This window comes from Lacerta agilis, chromosome 7 (assembly GCF_009819535.1).
Source record: "Lacerta agilis isolate rLacAgi1 chromosome 7, rLacAgi1.pri, whole genome shotgun sequence".
Lineage (NCBI taxonomy): Eukaryota > Metazoa > Chordata > Lepidosauria > Squamata > Lacertidae > Lacerta > Lacerta agilis.
This window is the reverse complement of record NC_046318.1, coordinates 77476655-77498348: the sequence shown is the minus strand read 5'-3', so window position 1 is coordinate 77498348 and position 21694 is coordinate 77476655. Positions and strand designations below refer to the sequence as shown.

Sequence of the window (21694 nt, the reverse complement as noted above, 5' to 3'; positions counted from 1 at the left end):
GCATATCTAAGCAAAATAGTCATAAATGATTTTTTTGAGGGGGGAGATTGAGCTGTGAAAATGCTAGCATTTAAACTATTTAAAAAAAAAAAAAAACTGGATGCCTTTTGGTTGAGCATGCAGCCACAGAGGCAAGGAGATGCTCTCCAGTGCTGGAAACAGTCCTGCAGATAGGAAGGAAATTAACCATAAAATTGTGCACCCAACTCTCAAACCAGAGAGCTGCTCCAGAAGGACACCATGTTCGTTGAAAGAGCTAAAAACAATAATCAAGGCCCGTTCTCGTGTTGCCGCCCTCCAGAACTCTTGATGAGGCACACAAAGAAGGGCATCAGATGACGACATAGCATTTTTAATATTTTAACATAGAATTATTACCACCACCCATGTGGAGCTGTGCCGCAAGCAGCCATTCAGACAGATGTGTAAATTGAGCTTTTGTTTCGCCTTAACCGCTAGAATGCTGCACTAGATGTGGCAGCACAGACCATTATAGGATTCCTGTAGCTCAATAGGACAAGGCTGCCTCGTGTATTGTTCTTGTTTTCCTTCTTCCTTTTGGGAAGTTACTCTTCTGATGGAAGCATGGAACGCCTTGGTTTAGAAGCAAATGAGGGATGAACTATCCGTCAATCCAAACCTCACTAGGGACTTATTCCATGATGGGGTGATCTTAACACCGCCTACCAGTGTGGTGTAGTGGTTAAGAGCGGTAGGCTCGTAATCTGGTGAACTGGGTTCGCGTCTCCGCTCTTCCACATGCAGCTGCTGGGTGACCTTGGGCTAGTCACACTTCTCTGAAGTCTGTCAGCCCCGCTCACCTCACAGAGTGTTTGTTGTGGGGGAGGAAGGGAAAGGAGAATGTTAGCCGCTTTGAGACTCCTTCGGGTAGTGATAAAGCGGGATATCAAATCCAAACTCCTCCTCCTCCTCCTCCTCTTCTTCTTCTACCACCGAACCATTCCCAATCCACGCTGCTGCAAAAACCCAATAGGGGGCATTACTTGCTGTGAGTGTAATCCTGTAATCCTTGTGTGCAAAACACCAGCTGTGCGTTGTGGAAAGAACTACAAATACAGAGACACTTTGACAATGATCGGCAGCCAGTCCGGATTTTTCTTCCGCTCGCCCATGTTAAAGCTCAACCGTGAACTCTTTCCTTGACAGGCAACGAAATTTAAATGACGGTAGCACTCTTCCGCGTTCCCTTTGTGGACACAACTTGCATCCTGTCACTTCTCTGCGAGGCCCGCACGTTTTTGTCTCTGTGCCTCGCTTGGCATTTTGCTTTCCCAGGAAGCAGATTTTGGCATTTGCAGAAGTGCAGCAGCACGGCTCTTCCAGCCTGTTAGGGTTCCCAAGGGCCCTCGCTGAGCTAACTCCATATGCTCAGAATTGAGTTAGAGTCTCAAACTCATCAGCTTGGCTTCAGAATTATTAGCTCTGGAATTATAATATACTTCAGCTTCTGTGTATTTCATTTTCCAGTTCCTGAACCATCCGGGCCCTTTTGTGCATATATGATCTCTCTCTCACACACACACACAAATAGAAAGAATAATCTTGGGACTTGGAAGCCGTTGCCATTTGTTTCCTTCTGCTCTCTCGGATGACATTGGAATGAAATGGCCCAGAACTCAATTCCTTAGTAAAAAAAATTCCCGAAGAAAGCCATTTCAGTGTAACAGGCCCGTTGTGAGGGAGCTGTCAGCCCTCTGTGACTTATCCACTTCCGAGAGACTCACAACATCAGTGCCTCAGACAAGGCAAGAATCCAAGGGCCTGCTAGATTAAGTGGTGTCAACAGCAGCACTGTTGCGCTGAGGAATGCCCAGCATGGAGGCCGAAGGTGGCATGCAATCCATCTTTAAGGACTGTCAACACATCTTCTCTGTTCACACCTGTACACCAGGGGCACAAAAACCTCAGGCCTGGGACAAAAGGTGACCCTCAAGCCCCCATCTCAAGCAGTGGCACTTCCCCCCAAAAATGCATATTAAGTCTTTTGTCTAATTACCAGTGGGAAATGCTTGCTGTCCGAATAAGGCCAGGCACTTCCTTTAGACACTGCAAAGGTTCCGGGAGCTGATTCAACTGTCCTTGCCACCATTCAGTCCTGTGCATGGCTACAGCTGTGCAAGAACATGCTGCTTAAACCAAGGCTGCTTTCTTTTTCGCTTCGCAAAGGCATCGCGTTAACTGCTCAGAGCAGTGCCAGGACAGACACATAGTCCCAGGGCGCATGCATAGTTCCAGATGCAGTTTGAGCTTCTAAGTAACAGCGCACAAAGCCAGAGTAAATAGGGCTATTTATTTATTTTTTTACCTGCCTGTTAAAAGCTTCCAAGGACAGGCTTGGGGAAGAAAAGCTGTAATTGGGGCTGCTGAGCTCCATGTAATCGTAGACTGAGCTTAGGAGCCAGACAGTCAATAGTCCTGGTTAACTCTGCATTGCAGGCCACCAGGGAATCGGCTGAGAGGCCACCAGCATGGGCTAATGCATCCCCTGCCACTCTCTGGAAGCCATTTGGCTCCAATAAGTGGCGGGGGTGGACCACTCAAATCGGTCCGACCTCCCTGTGGAGGGGAAGGATCGCAGAGAAGTCTAGTCGTACCAGGAAGTGATCTGACTGTGGCACTTCTTTTGTTCCACTCAAACTTAGTGTCAGATCGCCAAGGTAAAGCCCAGATCTAAGGCATGTCCATGGCTGTGTGTAGGGCCAGATTTATTCAGGGACAGCCCCATGTGGGGCATGCTTTCAAGGAGTCCTGAGCAGCCCCTTGTAACGTCGTGTTGGCATGGATGTTAAAATCACCCAGGACCACCAAACTAGGTGTCTCCAGGAGAACATCTGGCACGGCCTGAAGCAGCTCAGGCAGGGAATGCTTGGTGCGGCAGGTACACCAAAAGAAATCTTGTACTGCCCCTATTGCCCACCTTCAGGAACACGCACTCAGAGAACTGTGTCTCCCCAATAGAACACCTGGTGAAAACCAAGGACTTTTTACGAATCACGGCACCCACACAACCTGCATCGCTGGTGGACAAGCAGCTGCAAGAACAAGCCCAGCTGCCAGCTCAATTCCTCCACCCACAATCAAGTCATGGATGGCAGTGGTCTTATGAATCATTGGCCTGCCATTGCATTGCTCTAGTAGTGCACTTGGAAGAAATGTTTTAGCCCTGTCCTCACCGTGTTGGACAAGGTTTCTACTGTTCTGTTCTGTTCAGTCGTTCAGTCGTGTCCGACTCTTCGTGACCCCATGGACCAGAGCACGCCAGGCACCCCTATCCTTCACTGCCTCTCGCAGTTTGGCCAAACTCATGTTAGTAGCTTTGAGAACACTGTCCAACCATCTCATCCTCTGTCGTCCCCTTCTCCTTGTGTCCTCCATCCTTCCCAGCACCAGGGTCTTTTCTAGGGAGTCTTCTCTTCTCGTGAGGTGGCCAAAGTACTGGAGCCTCAATTTCAGGATCTGTCCTTCTAGTGAGCACTCAAGGCACTTATACATGTACAAAACTCACATATATGTACATTAGTAACAGATATCACCTCTTACAGGTAGGTAGCCGTGTTGGTCTGCCATAGTCAAAAGAAAATACAGTGGTGCCCCGCTAGACGAATGCCTCGCTAGACGAAAAACTCGCTAGACGAATGGCATTCGCTAGCGGAAGGCTGCCCCGCAAGACGAAAAAGTCAATGGGGCTGCCTCGCAAGACGATTTTTTTTTCCGTCGTGAAAACTAGCGGTTTGCATTGGTGCTTCACTAGATGAATAATTCGCTCTACAAAGACACTCACAGAATGAATTATTTTTGTCTAGCGAGGCACCACTGTAAAATAATTCCTTCCAGTAGCACCTTGGAGACCAACTAAGTCTGTTCTTGGTATGAGCTTTCGTGTGAAGAAGTGTGCATGCACACGAAAGCTCATACCAAGAACAAACTTAGGTGGTCTCTAAGGTGCTACTGGAAGGAATTTTTTTATTTTATTTTGTTTTGGATATGACCTCTGCTATTTTTAAGCAGCATTTTAACATGGTTTGGCATGCAGTCTACTAGTTTTGAACAGTACCTGTTGATTTTCGGATCCCTGTACCACACTTGAATCAGCACCTGAATGAGCTTCTCCATAGTCGTACAGTCTACAGCACGGAGGCAACTTTTGCATATATCCCACAAATTCTCAAGGGGATTTACGCCCGGGGAATTCCCTGGCCAATCAATTACCTGTATTTCCTGCTCTGTCATGAATTTCTTCACCACTTTCGATGTGTGACAGGGGGCTAGGTCATGCTGCAATATCCCAGTACCGTCAGGATACCTCTTTTCCAGCTCTGGAATAACTCTCTTTCATAGAACCTCAATATATTGTGGCGAGCGCATCATTCCTTCTATTGGCTGCAGGCTTCTGACACCATAATGACCAACTGACTTTTTGCGTTTGTTTTGAGTACAGGATTATGAGTAAGATAGAAAACAGGCTTTGTATCAATTAATTTGCACAAGGCTGTACGTGCAGAGAATGGTTTTTACTTTTAAGTAGAGAAGCAATCAAAACCACAGTCAGAAAGTCAACTCAGGAACCTGTACATGGGCAGGGTATAAATTGAATAAACAAAATCCTGCCTACGTACATTGAATCACATATGCAGCTTGTACATGAGTTGGAGAGGTAGATCATGTTTGCAGAGACATACAGGCGTGCACGCTTCAAGTCAAAAGCTGTAAATCATTCCGAGATAAACTATTTTGTAACGAAGCCTAATTTTCTGTATTTCCTTTGGTGTACCTCATCATGATAACTGCTCTTGCTCTTCATAACGCCAGCTGAAATTGGCATCCGAGGCTTCCAGTTATCACCTTGTTGGGAGCCATATATTACTCGGCGAGTAATGAGTTTATCAATCAGCTCAGCGAACTGATAACAGACACTTTCCTCTCTCTCTCTCTCCTCCCCCCCCCCCCGAAAGGACAAAAAGAGTTATTCCTGCCCTGTGTGCGAGAAATCTTTTACCGAAGACCGACTTATAAAATCGCACATAAAGACAAACCACCCAGGTAAGACGAGCCACATTAATGGTCTTAAATGTAGCTTAATAGTAGCTTAATAGTTTGGCCAATAGTAGATTTTAGCTGTGTTGTGTATGCTGGTTATCATATATGGAAAACAGCGGTCCAACCCTACAGAGTCCTGATCCTACAGATAGTCCCTTAGTCTGAGCAGCTCATGGCTATTAGTAGCAACAGCAGCAGCAAACTCCTGGTGCCTCACCTCACCTCACCTTGCTTGCCTTATTTTGAACTCTTCTTGGCCCTGGCTCTACACCCAGTCTGCATGCTCTACCCTTTGGCTTCCCTGTCTGGACCATTTCCCTTTGCATCAGCAGGCAAAAACCAAAAGCAGGTCCCTGCTGAGGCCCGACGCTTGGCCAATCCAGAGGCTTCACACTGTCTGCCAGTAACAGGAGGTGATATTGCCAACCCCTGTTCCCCTTTTAATTCTGAAGAGAGGCCTGACCACGCAATCTGGATTTGGCCCATGAGGTTCTCAGCTCAGGCCCCAAGATCCCCGGCCAGTGTGGTGTAGTGGTTAAGAGTGGTAGTCTCATAATCTGGTGAACCAGGTTCGCGTCTCCGCTCCTCCACATGCAGCTGCCGGGTGACCTTGGGCTAGTCGCACTTCTTTGAAGTCTCTCAGCCCCACTCACCTCACAGAGTGTTTGTTGTGGGGGAGGAAGGGAAAGGAGAATGTTTAGCTGCTTTGAGACTCTTTAGGGTATTGATAAAGCAGGATATCAAATCCAAACTCCTCCTCCTCTTCTTCTTCTGCAGGGTCATTTCCATTCGAGGTTTTTAAGCAGAGGTTGGGTAGCCACCTGTCATGGATGCTTTAGTTGAGATTCCTACATTGCAGGGAGTTGGACTGGATGACTCTCTGGTTCCCTTCTAACTCTGCAATATACACTCAGCATATGCATCTTTTTAAAAGGCATGCAATTAGCTTGACTATTACACACTCTTAGGACTCAGCAACGTGGTCCCATCACTTCATTATTTCTAGTTGATTATAGGCTCGCATCTGTATTCTCAGGCCTTTTGGCGTTGTTAACGACCTGCCTGCTTGGGTATTTCGGGCTCCTCTAGAAATCCCAGGTGAAACCTTAAGCAAATGTTATACGCCTCTCAGAGAGCATTGAAGCTAATAAATGTTTGGTTAGCGAAGCTGCCCAGTTCGGTATTGGCCACCTGAGAGTGCTCCCTGCCAGAAAAAAGAAACAAACAAAAAACCATTTCTGCAGCAATGGCGCAACCAGCCTCTAATTTGTCACAAAAATAGCAAGTCACCATGGAGGCAACTCAGCACACAAAAGCAATGGCCAGTCCTTGAAAAAGCTGTAAAATAATGAAGCAGTTTCTTTAAGACTGCACAACCCCACTGGAAGGCTGGTGCGAAGAGAGGGAGAAGAGAAAACAAGGAAAAGGAAACCTACTGAAATGACGTGGCATGGAGCAATCTAAATATTATGTTTTCTGTTTTTTGGCATGTGTTTCCCGAAGGCTAAAACTCCCCCCCATGTGCTTTTTCCTTCCCCCCAATCCCCTCTCTCCAGAGGTTTCCATGAACACCATCTCCGAGATTGTTGGCAGGAGAGTTCAGCTAAAAGGGCTGATAGGAAAGCGAGCCGTGAAATGCCCCTATTGCAATTTTTACTTCATGAAGAATGGATCAGACCTTCAGCGTCACATCTGGGCCCATCAAGGTAACTGCAGCGTAGCTAGCACTTATCTGTTTAAAGATTGCGATCACTTCCTGACCCGCCGATGCTCTGGTTATGGCCCAACTAGACACATGGAATGCCATCACACAATTTAATAGCAGCTGTTTCGGGTGAGGGGTCTCTGAGGTTAGGGACCATGTCATGCAGCTGGTGTTTTCCCTAGAAGGGAAGGCGGTAGCTTGGGGGGGGGGAGAAGGTGTTAATTTACAGCTGCTGTTCATCACGTTGCTGTTGTTGGCATCTTTCTTGAGAGACAATGGAGTGCGCCTCCGAGGGTGAAGTCAAACAGCTGCATTAGCAGCACCAAAGTGACCTCCACGGGGCACAAGCCTGGGCAGCGTTTACAGAGTTCCTGGGCTGCCCAGAAGAAAAGATATGCCCCCCCCCCACACACTTAGCCTCGCTGATGTGGTCCAAAGGTAAGCAAAGCAATACGCTTGGCACAAGCTTGGCTGATTGCAGAGATACATAATTTTACCGCTTGTTGCCAAGCTGATACATAACAAGAATTTTCTAGGAAGCTCAGGCCGCTTCCAGACAGCCTGTTCATAGAGCATCCATCCCGATTTGCTTGCAGGCAGATTGCCATATTGTGTATAAGACGATATTTTTTTCCTTAGAAATTATAGGCAAAAATTGTGGGTCGTTTTATGCTCGGAAATCAGAGGGGGGACGGGCAATTGGTGGCAGCAGCCAGCAGGAGATTGGCAGCGGCGATTGGGCGTGTTATTGGTTGCTGCGGCGAGGCCTGCTGACGACTGGCTGTGGCTGCGGCAACTGGGCGGTCGATTTACGTCAGCGGTGAGGTGTGCATGCAGTCGGCTGTGGTTGAATTGAGTGGGCAGGTGGGCTTGTGGCTGCGAGTGTGCAGGCGATTGGTGGCCGTGGCGATGTGTGCGATTTGCAGTTGCGGGCAGGTGTCGACCCCCCCCCCAAAGAAAGCTGAACAACTCTGGGCAATCCCCCCATTAATTTTTTTTGCTGCCGTCCCAAAAGTAGGGGTTGTCTTACACATGGGGGCGGTGTTATACGGTATGTTGGCTATTTAACAAATGTTCATTCCGATTTGCAGGGCATGTTAGGGAGGTTAGATGGTGATGCATCAAAATGAGTGGCTCCCCACACTTCTCAGTGCATTTTCCCCATCACTTTGCTTATCCACAAAAAGTCCAGTCTTTGCAGGTTTGCTGCACATGACTGCCCAATCAGCAACCTGAATTTGCTGGTGCTTTTGAATCCCACCTGAAAATGCAATGGTCTGGAAGTTCCCTTTGAGGCTCGCAGTCCTGGTTCTTCACCCTGGAAGCCCAGTTCTGTGGGCATTTGCAAAGAATTGCTGCTTTCCCAGTACTTTTGTCAACATCAGCTCATTAAGCTGTTCACACTTCGGGTTGCAGCCTGTCAGGAAAACCCCCTCCCCGCGGCGGGCGGCGGCGCAGGAGCATTTAGAGTACAGGGATCCACGTCCGCTGTTTACGAGCTCCCCCTCCCCTTCCTCAAGCGGAAGCTCACATTCCTCAAGCGGGGAAGGAGAGGTGGAGCCAGGAAGGCGATGCAGGGGCTCAGAAGGGGTCAGAGAGCCTCAGCATCGCAGGGAAAGCGGGGATAGGGGTCAGGTTCCCACGCTCCGTGGTTGGTTACAGGAAGGACATGGGAGAAGGAGGAGGGGTTTTAGAATCCCGCGGCTTTTTTGCTGGAAGAAAAACCGGAAGACTTCATTCCTGGACTCTGCTGAGCATTGAGATGGACGTTTGAAACTTTGCTCCACTGTACATAGCTTTCACAATAAAGAACTTAGTTTTTAGAAGTTCTTTGCTTTGACGCGTTACTCATGAGCAACCACTAAGCGTCCTTACACAGCCAATGTTGTTCATACTCAGAGAAGACCCGTTGAAATTGATGGATATAACTTAGGGCCATTAACATCAGTGGGTATATTCTGAGTAGAATGCAACCCAGAATTTCTTAACGCAAGGACCGGCAGCTGAAAATGTAAGCCGACTCTGTTCGAAAGTATTGCACTTTGAGGAGGTAGCAGGTGGTTGCCAATTAACCTGAGATCTATGATGATTCAGGCTTGCAAGTCGTCACTTGATGTTGCAGTCATCAGGTGATGAACTTGCGTGCATGATCTGCCCCTCAGTCACCATCCAGGGAAAAGTGCTTACTCTAGGTCAGTGTTCTCCAGTTGTTTTTGGACTACAGTCTCCATCACCCCTGACCACTGGTCCTGCTAGCTAGGGATGATGAGGTTTGCAGTCCACAAGCAGCTGGAGAACCACGTTTGGAAAACACTGCTGAAGGCAGTGCAAGGAGCACCTTTGCAGCATCACAGATGTCGCAACAGGAGAGGGGTGCAACTTGTAAGATTTGCAATATAAACACTTGTTCAGTCGTTCAGTCGTGTCCGACTCTTCGTGACCCCATGGACCAGAGCACGCCAGGCACGCCTATCCTTCACTGCCTCCCGCAGTTTTGCCAAACTCATGTTAGTAGCTTCGATAACACTGTCCAACCACCTCATCCTCTGTCGTCCCCTTCTCCTTGTGCCCTCCATCTTTCCCAACATCAGGGTCTTTTCTAGGGAGTCTTCTCTTCTCATGAGGTGGCGAAAGTACTGGAGCCTCAACTTCAGGATCTGTCCTTCTAGTGAACACTCAGGGCTGATTTCTTTAAGAATGGATAGGTTTGATCTTCTTGCATTCCATGGGACTCTCAGGAGTCTCCTCCAGCACCATAATTCAAAAGCATTAATTCTTCGGCGATCAGCCTTCTTGATGGTCCAGCTCTCACTTCCGTACATTACTAATATAAACACACTTAGCTAGAATTAAGTCCCATTGGCTTCCAGGTGGTACATTTAGCTACAGCCCTGGCAGAATAGGTTTTTTAACATACCATGCACACCTTTGGTAAATGCAGATGCTGCTGTCCCGGTGAACTCTCTGCTAGGACCAATTTACATAATGCTGTAATTAAACATCACTTGGAAGGATATTCCATCTGATTTTTATTTTATTTTTTTAAAGAAGGAATAAAAGGCTAGCACAGGCCCTGCTGCCATAGGGCTTCTACATTAATTCCCACTGCTAACTTTACTTATTGCATTTCTCATTTATAGCATTTTTGACATGAGAAATGGCAAGCATTATATTTCCACCTCGCCCCCCCCCTTTGTTGCTCTAGTACTCCGAAAGCAGAGCTCTGACATAAGTCATCTTTTTGAAGTCTCCTGCTGCATCTTCTATTGGAGCTACAGCAAAGTCTATGTAAATCAGTTGTTTGTGGCACATCTAGTTCAAAGCTACCCGTTTTAGCGATTTTCTGCCTCAGCAGATAAGTCAAAAGTTATTCCGTAATTAATATTTCGAATCCCTTTTGTTTTTGAATTAATGAATCACAAGTTAGTCCAGCGAGTATTCCTGCCCGATAATATCCACGCACAAAAGGGTAAATTAAATTACTACCGCCATCCGTGCAAAAAGGCTGCTGTTTTCAAGCCTGGATATTCTCAAAGCTCCAGAAATTATTTCCACATAGTAAAGTAAAATGTTATGACCTAGCTGTGTTTGTGTGTGTGTGTACGCATACAGGTAGTGCAGTCTCTCTGCCTCATATATTCCACCATCAATGCAGAAGAAAAGAACTGAAACTCTCCTGCTCCTTTGCATCCATCATCGCTCTGTGCATCCCCTCGCTTTTTATTGCAGCAGCAGCAGCATCACCCCCTGCCCTTACTGCCTAGGAATAGGGGAGACTTGCTTATTGCAATTCGCTCTTACGTGAGGCTACACTTAGGCCTGGTCTGGAAGCCCCAGCTGGTGCAACAAAAGCTGCAGCAAGACTGTCAGTAGAGACAAACTACCACCAGGACGTAACTCTAGTGTTGAAGGCTTGCACTGATTACCCCTGTCATTCCGGGCCAATTTCAAGGTTATAGACTTCATTGAACAAGGCCCTTAACTTGGGTCCATGGTACCTTAAGGACCAGTGGGTGCCACCCAAGATAAGGGGTGGGGGGTAGTATTTGTTGAAAGCCTTGTATAGCAGGTGCTGGCTCATTCATAGAGAGCGTCTCATTTTTATTATTTTATTACGTATTATTTATTAAATTTGTTAGTCACTTTATCTTGCCCAAGGCAACCCAGAGCGACTCACAACCAACTTCTTATTCATATTAACATATCTATGCACTGTCTAAACCCTACATGATCTCTGGCGCTGTATTTAGAGCACATGGAACAATCCATTTTGTTTCCATGCATTGGAAAGAACTGGGAGGAGTTTGTGTACTCATTTCCAAGCCGAGTGTAGAGGCGTAGCGTTGCGGGGGGGGGCTGGGCACAATTTTGTGAGGGGGCACAAACAGGCAGCCTGTTTGCACCCCCACAACAGGCTCCTTCATCAGAGCCAAGGCCTTGGCTGTGGCACTCGTGCCTGGCCACTGGTTCAGGCCTAACCTGGCAGCGGAAAGCAGGAGGAGAGTGGGTGGCACCTTCCCCCCTCTCCTCCCTTGGACTGTGTGGTGCTCGGGAGGGCACCCTCTGCCCCCTCCAGGGCATGCCCCAAGCGACCGCACTGGGCAGCACGGGCATACTCTCCACTGCTGTGGATCGCACAGCTTTGTTGCAAGGATTCTGCATACTAGTGGCCCTGTGTGCAGTTAGGAGCATATAGAATTCTCTACCATCACCCAACATGGAGTTTCAGGGGGCTGAAGCAGTCCTAGAACATCGCCTTCAAGTGGCCATTCCTTGTAACCCTGCAAAGTCTTTAACCGGTCATCTCCAGACAGCCCTTTCTTCACTTCGGTTCTCTCTTTTTTTGCACAGGCATCAAGCCTTTCAAATGCTCCCTGTGCGAATATGCCACTCGCAGCAAGAGCAACCTGAAAGCTCACATGAACCGCCACAGCACTGAGAAGACCCACCTGTGCGATATGTGCGGGAAGAAGTTCAAATCGAAAGGCACCCTGAAGAGCCACAAGCTCCTCCACACCGCCGATGGCAAGTAGCTCCCTATCAGGGCTGACGCCACCCAAAGCCCTTCCGCGATGGTTTGCATCATGTTGCTCGTTTGAAATTGCAAGCTAGCAGCGACTCAGAGCAATGCCGTGGTGCTGCATGGAGTTAGGATGGCTTGCGTGGAAAACCCTATACAAACTTGCGCCAGGGGTTCGGGGAGTTCTGCCCCACAAGGCTAATAAGGCCTGGCACGGGTTCAGATTTGGCCTGCCAGGTCATTTCCCCCAAGCCATGCCCACATGCCCCACAGCTGATGTGATATATAACATCAGGTGCGGGGCAAACGGTTGTGGCTGCTGATGCACAACTGGAAGTCCTAAAAGGCACTCCTGATTTCCCATTGGAAATGGAGAGCAAGTGTGCTGGGTTCAGCTGCACTGGGGTCATGGCACAGGGATATTAGCAGATAGGCAGTGACTCCAGGCCTGTCGGATCATGCATCCAATCCCTGAAGAAGGCAGTAACTTCAAGGCCCCTTGTCAACTAATAGCTGCTGGCTTCAACCCTCAGCCGATCAGCAGGGCTTCAGAGCACTTCACCAAGACCCGAGTGGTGCTCTGAAGTCCCAACCAACTCCATCTGATGCCAAGTGATTGACAAGTGGGTGGTAAGGGAGATAAAGACCTGTGCTACGCCATGCCACACAGAAGCCCTGTGCATGGAGTGAATCAATTGGCCCCTTGATATCACCACCTGCCCAATGATGCATCTAAACACACACACACCCCGAAAAAACACACACCAAAGTGTTAATATTTGATCTGCTCACACACTGTTACCTCTCACCTTGGTTTCTTTTCCAACGCTCTGTAAAGATGCCTAAATGCTGGCAGTGTGTTTTGGTACCAAGTTTCATTATATGCATGAAGAATAGTCAGAGTTGCATTGCTAGATTAGACCAAAGAGTCCCCTAGCACTTTCTGTCTATCAACTGGCCAGCCACTTCCATACTTGAGAGGCTGTTTCTGCAATCTCAGCAGTCCCCTGTCCAAAGTTTTTCTATTCCCTGCTCTTGCCAAGAATGGCACATCAGTACAGAATGCATTTCTGTCCGAGTTTATTGCTGTTCACAGTAACTAATGAAGCACAGAGCATGACTTCTAAGTTCAATTAGACAGTGAACGTTCTAAACATCAAGCCTTTTCCCTCCACTGTGTTTTATGGGAACTGTCAACCTTATGCATAAGCTGCTCTGGAAATCCATCAAGAACTTAGAATTTAGAGGAGAAAACTTGACAAGTTAGTATAGATTTGCCTTTTCAACTTGCACTTTGGGGTTCCCTTTTAAGTTTTTGACAGCTGTTGCTGAAAGGATTTCAAACAGCAATTCTCTGTCATCGTAATAAAGGAGGAGCTGGAGTAAAACAGACTTCTGTGCAGGTTTTAATACGCTTGCATCATACTGAGAGTCTTCCACAGTTTGCAAACAGCTGAGAGTTGAAGAGAGAAGGGCTACCGATTTAGATCTAAGGAGAGGCACGGCAGATGCTTTAAATGCTGTAAACTGTTCTGCAGTCCAGACTTGTGTAGCATAAAGTCAAGCAAATAAATAAATGATGTGAAATGTTAAAAGAGGCTTTCGGGAAGAGAATTGCTTGCAGCACTTACGACATGCTCAGGTTTATTTAAAGTTTCTTTTATGCCATCAGGATTCAAAGGCTGTTACTCCCTTGTGTTTGTTTTTTGTCCTGCGAATCTAAGGTGTCAATACCAATGTACATAAACCAGGAATTATACAGTTTTTAAATTCCCCTGCTTTACTTTTGAATATCTTGGGGCAAAGCTAGATGTGGTGTAGGGCATCTGTGATCGAGATCTATTGTCAATTTTAAAAAGTTGTGAAGCTTAAAGAAGCCACAGGGAAGGGGTTATGAGAAAGAGGGGGATAACCTTTTCCACAGCACCATTTGCCTAGCCTAAATTCCCCACCACATTTGGGGAGGGTAGTTTAGATCAGGAAAATGTTGTGGTGGAAGGATTAAAACACCTCCTGACCTATCGCTGCTGCCCCAACTTGATTTGCCACCCATGAAAACCTACAGGAGAACTGATTCATTGATGTTCCCTTGTCACATTTAATTAACCTTTTAGACTGCTCAAAGACCTTTGAAACTGTGGACTTTAAGAGAGGCAAAATCGTTCTGGTTTTGCCTTAGGTGGCGATTCTCCTTCAGGACACTTCATTCTCCCAAATTCATCCCCTCAATAGAACACATTCAAGTGATTTCAAAGGTTGCCATCTAAAGGCAACTAACCAAGCACGCATCAAGGAAGATGCGTAAATGGAAACTCAACGTAACAGTAAAACCGTATCATGAAGAAGGTTAAATCACCGCTTCAGAAACAAATAAAAGCAGCATTATAGAAACAGAAATTCAGGACTAGCAGGGTTGAATCCTAAGGGTCAGGGAAATGATGTCTGAAGCAAGTGACAGTCGCTGATTCATATCTGTTTCCCTCTGCTTAAATGAGACAACGCATTTGTATCTGAATCGGTTGGTTTTCTGTTTCAGGGAAACAGTTCAAGTGCACAGTGTGCGATTATACTGCCGCACAAAAGCCACAGCTGCTGAGGCACATGGAGCAGCATGCTTCGTTCAAGGTAAGGAGGTTGCTGCTGACTTGGCTGCGTGAACCACTGTGCCGCCAAGCAGTTACTGCGGGTGCAGCACATGGCAACGCCTGAGATACTGCAGCAAACCATGCCCAAGGTTAGAGGGTCCGGACTTAGATGTCCCTGGATCGGCATGGGAAGCTGGAGCCAGAGAGATCCTTATAACTTCTATCTTCTACCCTTTCCCATGGGCCAAGTTTGGCAGGTGGGTTGCCCACCTCCAAATCACCTGGCATCACGATGACATCTGTTTTCGCCTGCACAGGTTGCAGTTAAACCATACTGGCACAGGCATGTCTAGAACTGTGTGGGGTGCTGATTATCTGTTTCTCCTGATTAGATAGATATCTCTTCTGTACACTTCTCTCCCCTGCCACTTAGTCTTGTTTCACTTTCCCGCCCTTAAGCCTCAGACCCCTGGGCTGAACTTCGACCCTCCTGTAGCTTTCGAATCTGTGGCTCAAAACAACCTGTGCATTTGGGGATATTAAAACAAAAGACCTGCCATTTCACAACAGAAACAAACCCCCCAAAGCCCAAGCACCTACATTCTAGATGGTGATCGTGCATTTTATCATGGGTTATTAGGATGTATTTTAGCCCTCTTCAGGCATTCAAAAGAACACATCTTTTGTGGTGTGTTAATGTAGCCAGGATTGCATATTTATGCAATTTGCCTTCCCCATGCTTGCATTTTTGGGATTCCTCTTTCCTTCCGATATTTACAAAAAGAATTCTAGCTAGCAGCGTTGTACCAACCACGTCTTCCCCAAAAGAATCATGGGAACTGTAGTTTGTCAGGGGAGCCGAGATTTGCTAAGAAACCCCTAGTCCCCTTCGCAGAGACACAACTCGCAGAGTTTCCCAGAAATAACTGATTGTCAAGCCGCTCTTGCAGCTGTAGCTCTGGGAGGAAGATTGGGGTGGGGTGGGGTCTCTTTACAACCCTCAGCACCCTTAAACTACAGCTCCCAGAATTCCTTGCAGGGAGGGGAGCAATGACTGTTAAAGTGGTACGATAGTGATTTCAATGTATGTTGCAGCTGTGGCTCTGTGGTAGTGCTTTAGCTCTCTCTCTCTCTCTCTCTCTCTCTCTCTCTGTGTGTGTGTGTGTGTGTGTGCACATGCACGTATACACACATGCAGAAAGCTCTTACTTTAGTGTGAATGGAACATAGCCTACAGTTCAGAGAGTCAAATATATTTCCCTGCCTATTTGGCATTTGCCCCCGGCAGTCATTGCATGGTGTAGGAAAAGGTTCCAAAGCCCTCTTTTTAAAACATGGCCTTGAGCTATCACAAGTGATAAATTGAACAAAAGAGATTAAAATGTATGCGCGGACTTTGTGACACCAAGCAGGTACTTAACGATCTCTCACTTTGTGCCGCGTGTGGTCTCTCCATGACCTTATATGCGTTTCTGTATTTATTTATTTGCTCACTACATCTGTGTTCCTTTTCTCTTTGTACCAGCGTCCTCAACATCCTTAAAAATGCAATATTATAAATAATAAACTCATGCTTATATATATATATTTTAAAATTGCATGAAACCCTTCCGCTTAATTTTGGCTCACGTATGATCGAGAAGCCTACCCTTCAGAATGACAGCTGTTTTACATTTCTAGGCATAAATATCCTAAAATAGAATTTGGCGCGGTTTGAAGAATGTTCGGAGGGAAATAAATAACAAATGGTCAAATAGTACAGAAAGATAAAGAGGATCGATGGGTTCCTACAACAGTCATTAAAGCAGTCTTACATGCTGGGAGTAAGGCTCATTAAACTTAGTTAGGACTTGCTTCCAACTTACCATAATTACATAGTAAAGCAGGCTTAGGCAACCGCAGCCCTCCAGATGTTTTGAGACTACAATTCCCATCATCCCTGACCACTTGTCCTGTTAGCTCGGGATGATGGGAGTTGTAGTCCCAAAACTCGCTGCGGGTTGCACGTTTTCGGGTTACGGGCGCGCCGAACCTGGAAGTGCCGGAACGGGTTACTTCAGGGTTTCGGTGCATGTGCAGAAGCGCTAAGTCGCGCTATGCGCAGAAGCGCCAAATTGCGTCACGTGCGTGCGCAGACGTGGCGCTGCGGGTTACGGACGCTGTGGGTTGCGAACGCGCCTCCCGCACGGATCACATTCACAACCCGAGCGTCCGCTGTATTGGCTATCAACCTGGAGGTCCCCTCAAGGGAATTCTCAGCATTGGATTCAAGGAGCTCTGCCGGCTCCTCAAGTTCCCCAACATTTAGGTCAAGGCTAGACATGCCACTTACCTTGGTATCTCAAGGTTCTCCAAATGTTGGGTTTGCCTCCCAGTAACTTTGAAGGTCATTTGCACTCTAAAAGATGTCTAAAGCTACATTGGAAGATTCTTACAGATAAACATCAAGCAGATAAACAACTACACAACTTTCCAAAGACATCTGGAGGCAACCCTGTATCAGGAATTTTTTAAATATTTGACAGTTTTGCTGCGCTTTTACTATGCTGGAAGCTGCCCAGAGTGGCTGGGGCAACCCAGTTATATGGGCAGGGTATAAGAAATATGTTGTTGTTGTTGTTGTTGTTGTTGTTGTTGTTGTTGTTGTTGTTGTTGTTGTCATGCCTGAATGAGGAGTTGGACCAGAACATCCCACATCCAAAACCAAAGCTGTATCACAGTATCACCATCACACTGTAACATTGCAAGTGGCTCTGTGAATTTTTTGTTCTTGTTAAGGCATCTAAGCTGGAATACAAAATTGGTGAAAAGATATTTTTTTTTATGACCTTTAGACCATTTAAAGGTCGAAGCAGTTTTTATTGTTAAATAGCCAAGCAGGCAGCTATGATATTTCAATAATAGGCAGTGTTGCGACTGTAAGAAATAGCCTTTTGAAGATATTGAAAGTTCCTTTCCACACACATTTTGCAGGATACACACTGAAAGACAGACAGATTTTATTGTTGCAGTGTTCATATTTCTCAGTTTTTTAAGCCTTTTGTGCGTGTGAAAACTCCACAGAGCCAACTATATTTTTTCTGATAGGACTACTGAGTCCTGACCACATGCACAAGGAGCTGTTTTCTGATATGACCTAGTAAAGAGAAGTGACTGAAACTCCTTCCTTACCCCAATTACCTTTCAGCCTCAATCCCCCATTGTTAAAATGGGAATATGAACAACTGCTTCTCAGCATTGTTGTGCACCCGAAACGTGTTTCAGGAATGTTAATGCCTTGTTATGTTCAATATTCTAGTCAGGAAACCTATTTACATGGATTTATTTGAGGTCTCTAAAGGAAACTTTGTAGGACATCTGTACTGATTGATTTTTGTGAAGTGATTAATTTTTTGCAAAGTGTACGACGCAGTTCTAACTGGACTAGCTCTGGAGACTGAGTGCCTCTGTTTGGTCAGGGAAAAATAGTATTTCTGAGCTTTCATAGTTCCCAGGCAATGAATTTTTTTGCAGTGGAAACCAGTATACTGATCGGTAAGTTGACCATATCGCATTCTTCTCTTCTCATTGTCACTGACTTCCCCTCAGCATTGCTAGGAAAGTCACTTAAACAGTGCAGATGGAGTCTGGAGAAGAAAGTCTTGAAAACAAGAAACTGTACAGAAATACAGTGGACTCTCAGGTTACATTACCTTCGGGTAACGTAATCTTTGGGTTGTGAATGCGGCAAACCCGGAAGTGGGTTTGGTGCTCGCGCATGCACAGAAACAGTCCTCCGGTTACAAAATCTTCAGGATACGGCCGGGCCTCTGGAACGGATCCCGTTCGTAGCTGGAGGTACCACTGTAGTGTATAATTTGAGGAGACAGGAACAGAGAGGTCTCGTCTTCCTTACTTCAGGCCTTGTTCATCGCAGGGAGACATTCAGCCAAACATACAGAGGAAACGGTCCACCAGCCAATTAGAGGACATGCTACGTCAGTGAAGATCGCGCCACTGCTCTAGGGAGGGCCAGAGAAGATGTAACCGGGGCAACCATGTTTGTTTTCTCACTTGCCTGTCCCAGTCACATGCAAAACAGGGATGGAGAGTGTTTGTCTTACATTTTTTCATCACGAGGGATGTGGATATAGGGAGCTGAAAGCCTGAATGCTGAGCAGATGCTCCGTCCTTGCGCCACACTCTTCTTGTGCACGAGGCTGAGGAATTCCACTGAATGTCCAGTTGGGATATTTGCAATTTATATGTGCAGAGTTGTGAACAACCTTTGCATGTGTCTCTCCCCCCCCCCCATCAATTTCTTTTGCTAGTCATTTCTGCGTTCCTCTCATCTGCTTGGAGAAGCATGTCACTAAATTAGTACAGGGCATTAATTTTAATGCAGTGTAATTTATTGAGTAGCTGAAAATTCTGCAGTTGTGGGTTTTTTTTTTTGTTTTGTAACTTCAGAGTGAGTGATGCTAGCTTGCTTTGCCAATCCATCTTTTTATGGAGGAGACCAGGACTCAGCAGCCACGACACATAAATACTTCGTGGAGCTGTTCGGTGCCAACGAATTTCTGCCTTATTGTGAAACTTTGCAAGGCATAAAAATGTAATACAGCTGGAGATAAGGCATTGGTTTGCATGTGTTGCTCTAGAAGCGTTACCTAATGGAACAAATTAGCTTGCTAACGTACATGTTGAGATAGATTTGAGCCTTGCTGTTTCTTAAACCAGAAAGCGTGGGTCTTCTGTAAAGTTATGAAGACAGGAAACAGATACGGCTAATTCATTTCCTTTCTCCTTCTGCAGCCTTTCCGGTGTGCACACTGCCATTATTCCTGCAACATATCTGGTTCTCTGAAGAGACATTACAACAGAAAGCATCCCAATGAAGAGTATGTTAATGCTGGCTCTGGAGAGCTTGCTGCCGAAGCCCTTCTCCAGCAAGGTGACCTGTCTTATTTTGAAACTGTCGCACAAAAAATACTCCTTTGAATTAAGACACAATTAAATTTCTTTTGCAGGGAATATGCTGCGGAAGGCTTAGCTTTTCAGTGGTGGACAGTGATGGGATTTTGTCTTCCCGGGTGTGTGTGTGTTTGTGTGTGAGAGAGACACTGTCATCACTTCCCTGAAAGAAAAAACCTGTAGCAAGCCTTACCGGTATGTACGAATTGAAAATCCACATGAATGAAAGCTGGAGGGAAGCCAACATCCTCTTGTGGATCGGCCCAGGTTTAAATTCCTACAGAACACGTTCTTGGCTCTTTCTTAATGGGAATGATGCCAAAGGCACTTTTAAAGGAAGAAAGCTGTTGCTTTATTTGAGAAAAGGTTATTTTTTCCCAGTTACGCTTTTTTTTTTTTTTACATTTTGAAAAGTGGCTGTGCAGCTGTGATCGGAATTGGCACCTCCAATCCTGAATGCATTTACCTGGGGTTGTATTCAGTTGTGTCCCTCCCTGTCCATCAGTCTCTGGCTCAGCAGAAGGCATCTGTTATTATAGAATGGGAGGGGGAGGCCATTTTCGCCGATTTTTCCCTTCCCTCTGCAGCTCTCCCCCCCCCCCCCCGCCCTTCCCCAGCTCAAGAGAGGTAGGGGACATTTAGGAACAGTGCAGGGGGCAGCAGGAGAAAGGGGAGATATGCAGAAATCAGCATGCACCCCCCTTTCATCTCACAGAAGCATCCCCTGGATTCAGTAGCTCTCTGTCCACAGATGGACATGGTCGGACACACCCCTTGGAACTCCTGTTTATTTCCGCGGAAACAGCTTCACAGGATGGCAGCTTTGATTTGATGAACTGCATCTGATGGAGCAAGCAAGCCTAACATTCTGCTCATTGCTTCAGGACAGTCTTCTTACTGTGGGGAAGGGGAAGCCCACCTAGAGATGAGCCTTTGACCCGATTCAGCAGGCCATCTTCTTACATTCTTAACCTAGCCAGTTCTCTTCTGTGTCACTTGTGAAACCGGCCTGTGGGTCAAATCCTACTAGGTTAAACGCCTAGCGTTCCTCCCACAAAGTATTCTTCTCTTCCGCTTGGTTCCTGCATACATTTCTCAGTTCCACTGCAATCGGCTCAGCTCACTGCCAAATAACCAGCTGAGCATCAGAGTAGGTGCCTGAGCATTTTTCAGTCCTTCCTGCTATATGAGGTATTTTTTGTTGTTGTTGTTGTTTTGATATTCACTAGAGCCTGGGAAGATAAAAGAGGAAGCAGGGAGAGAGAGGAATTCGAGAGGACTCTTTTCACTACTCTGGGCCCTATCTAATTAAAAGTGGGTTTTGCCGAACACCATAATATCTGGATGCAACTGCAAGAGATGTGCACACTGCACTCTTAAGGGACATTTTGCTGCTGTGCAGTTGGAAATCTGATAGCCCAGTCCTGATAGCTTCTGAAGTATGAAATGGATTCAAGGATTCAGGACATTGAAAAGCATGTAACGCTACTGCAAGTGGGGAATTAAAAGGAAGCCAAATTTGATTGCCTTTTGTTGGGAGATGCTGGGCTGTTTGTGGAAGTTGACTCCCTTGTTTTATTTTTGATGGTTTCCAAGTGTTTATCCCCATACTGAATGACAAAATGCAGAACTTTCCCCCTCCTTAAAAAGCATCTTGCAGGGATTTCAAAATTCGCTTTTTTATAGTAGAATAGATGCCAGACTAGCACAGCCGCTGCAGATAATGAATAAAACATCATTCTCCCAAGCGTGACATTTCTAAAAAGCATTTCCAAATTATTCTTTTCTTGTTTCTTAGCTTATAAAAAAAAAGTCTGCAAAGAATTCACATTTATCGGAAGTGCTAACCCATGTTCCAACAACAGAGAAACAGTGACACAAGCCAAATGCAGCCAGAATAAATGCTGTCTGCCCTCCCCCTTCCATTGTTGCAAATATGGGAGCTGGAGGACAAAAGCAGGGATTGGCAACCTAAGGCCCATGGGCCGGAAGTGGCCCACGAGCCACCCCTAAACTGAGCCGCCCGCTCGGCAAATCCCTGTGTGCTGCACTAAACCAGTGCAGCGTGGGGACTGTCTTCTGCGGCTCCAGAAATCGCCTCCGCGGATGCCCAGATGCTGGAAATCGCTTCTGCACAGGCGCGATTTTTGGCGTATGGGCATGCGCAGAAGGGATTTTTGGCGCTGTGGACATGCCCAGATGCAATTTCCAGCATCGTACTGCGCTGGTCCAGCCCATGGACAATCTCCGTGGGAGTGATCCGGCCCATGCCCAGTAAGCCTTGCCAACCCCTGGACAAAAGCATCGCAATGGGTGACCTTGGGCTAGTCACACTTCTTTGAGGTCTCTCAGCCCCACTCACCTCACAGAGTG

The 21694-nt window shown here is 46.5% G+C and overlaps 1 protein-coding gene across 2 annotated transcripts in view; it reads left to right on the top strand.

The window, feature by feature from the left end:
- Nucleotides 1-21694, top strand: part of ZFAT (zinc finger and AT-hook domain containing) — a 72040-nt gene that overhangs the window by 34259 nt on the left and 16087 nt on the right. For both annotated transcript variants that reach the window (XM_033155890.1, XM_033155891.1), the window contains exons 8-12: nucleotides 4974-5061; nucleotides 6615-6764; nucleotides 11615-11788; nucleotides 14320-14408; nucleotides 19163-19301. In XM_033155890.1, coding sequence (XP_033011781.1) covers nucleotides 4974-5061; nucleotides 6615-6764; nucleotides 11615-11788; nucleotides 14320-14408; nucleotides 19163-19301 — 640 coding nt within the window. The remainder of the gene's footprint in view (nucleotides 1-4973; nucleotides 5062-6614; nucleotides 6765-11614; nucleotides 11789-14319; nucleotides 14409-19162; nucleotides 19302-21694) is intronic.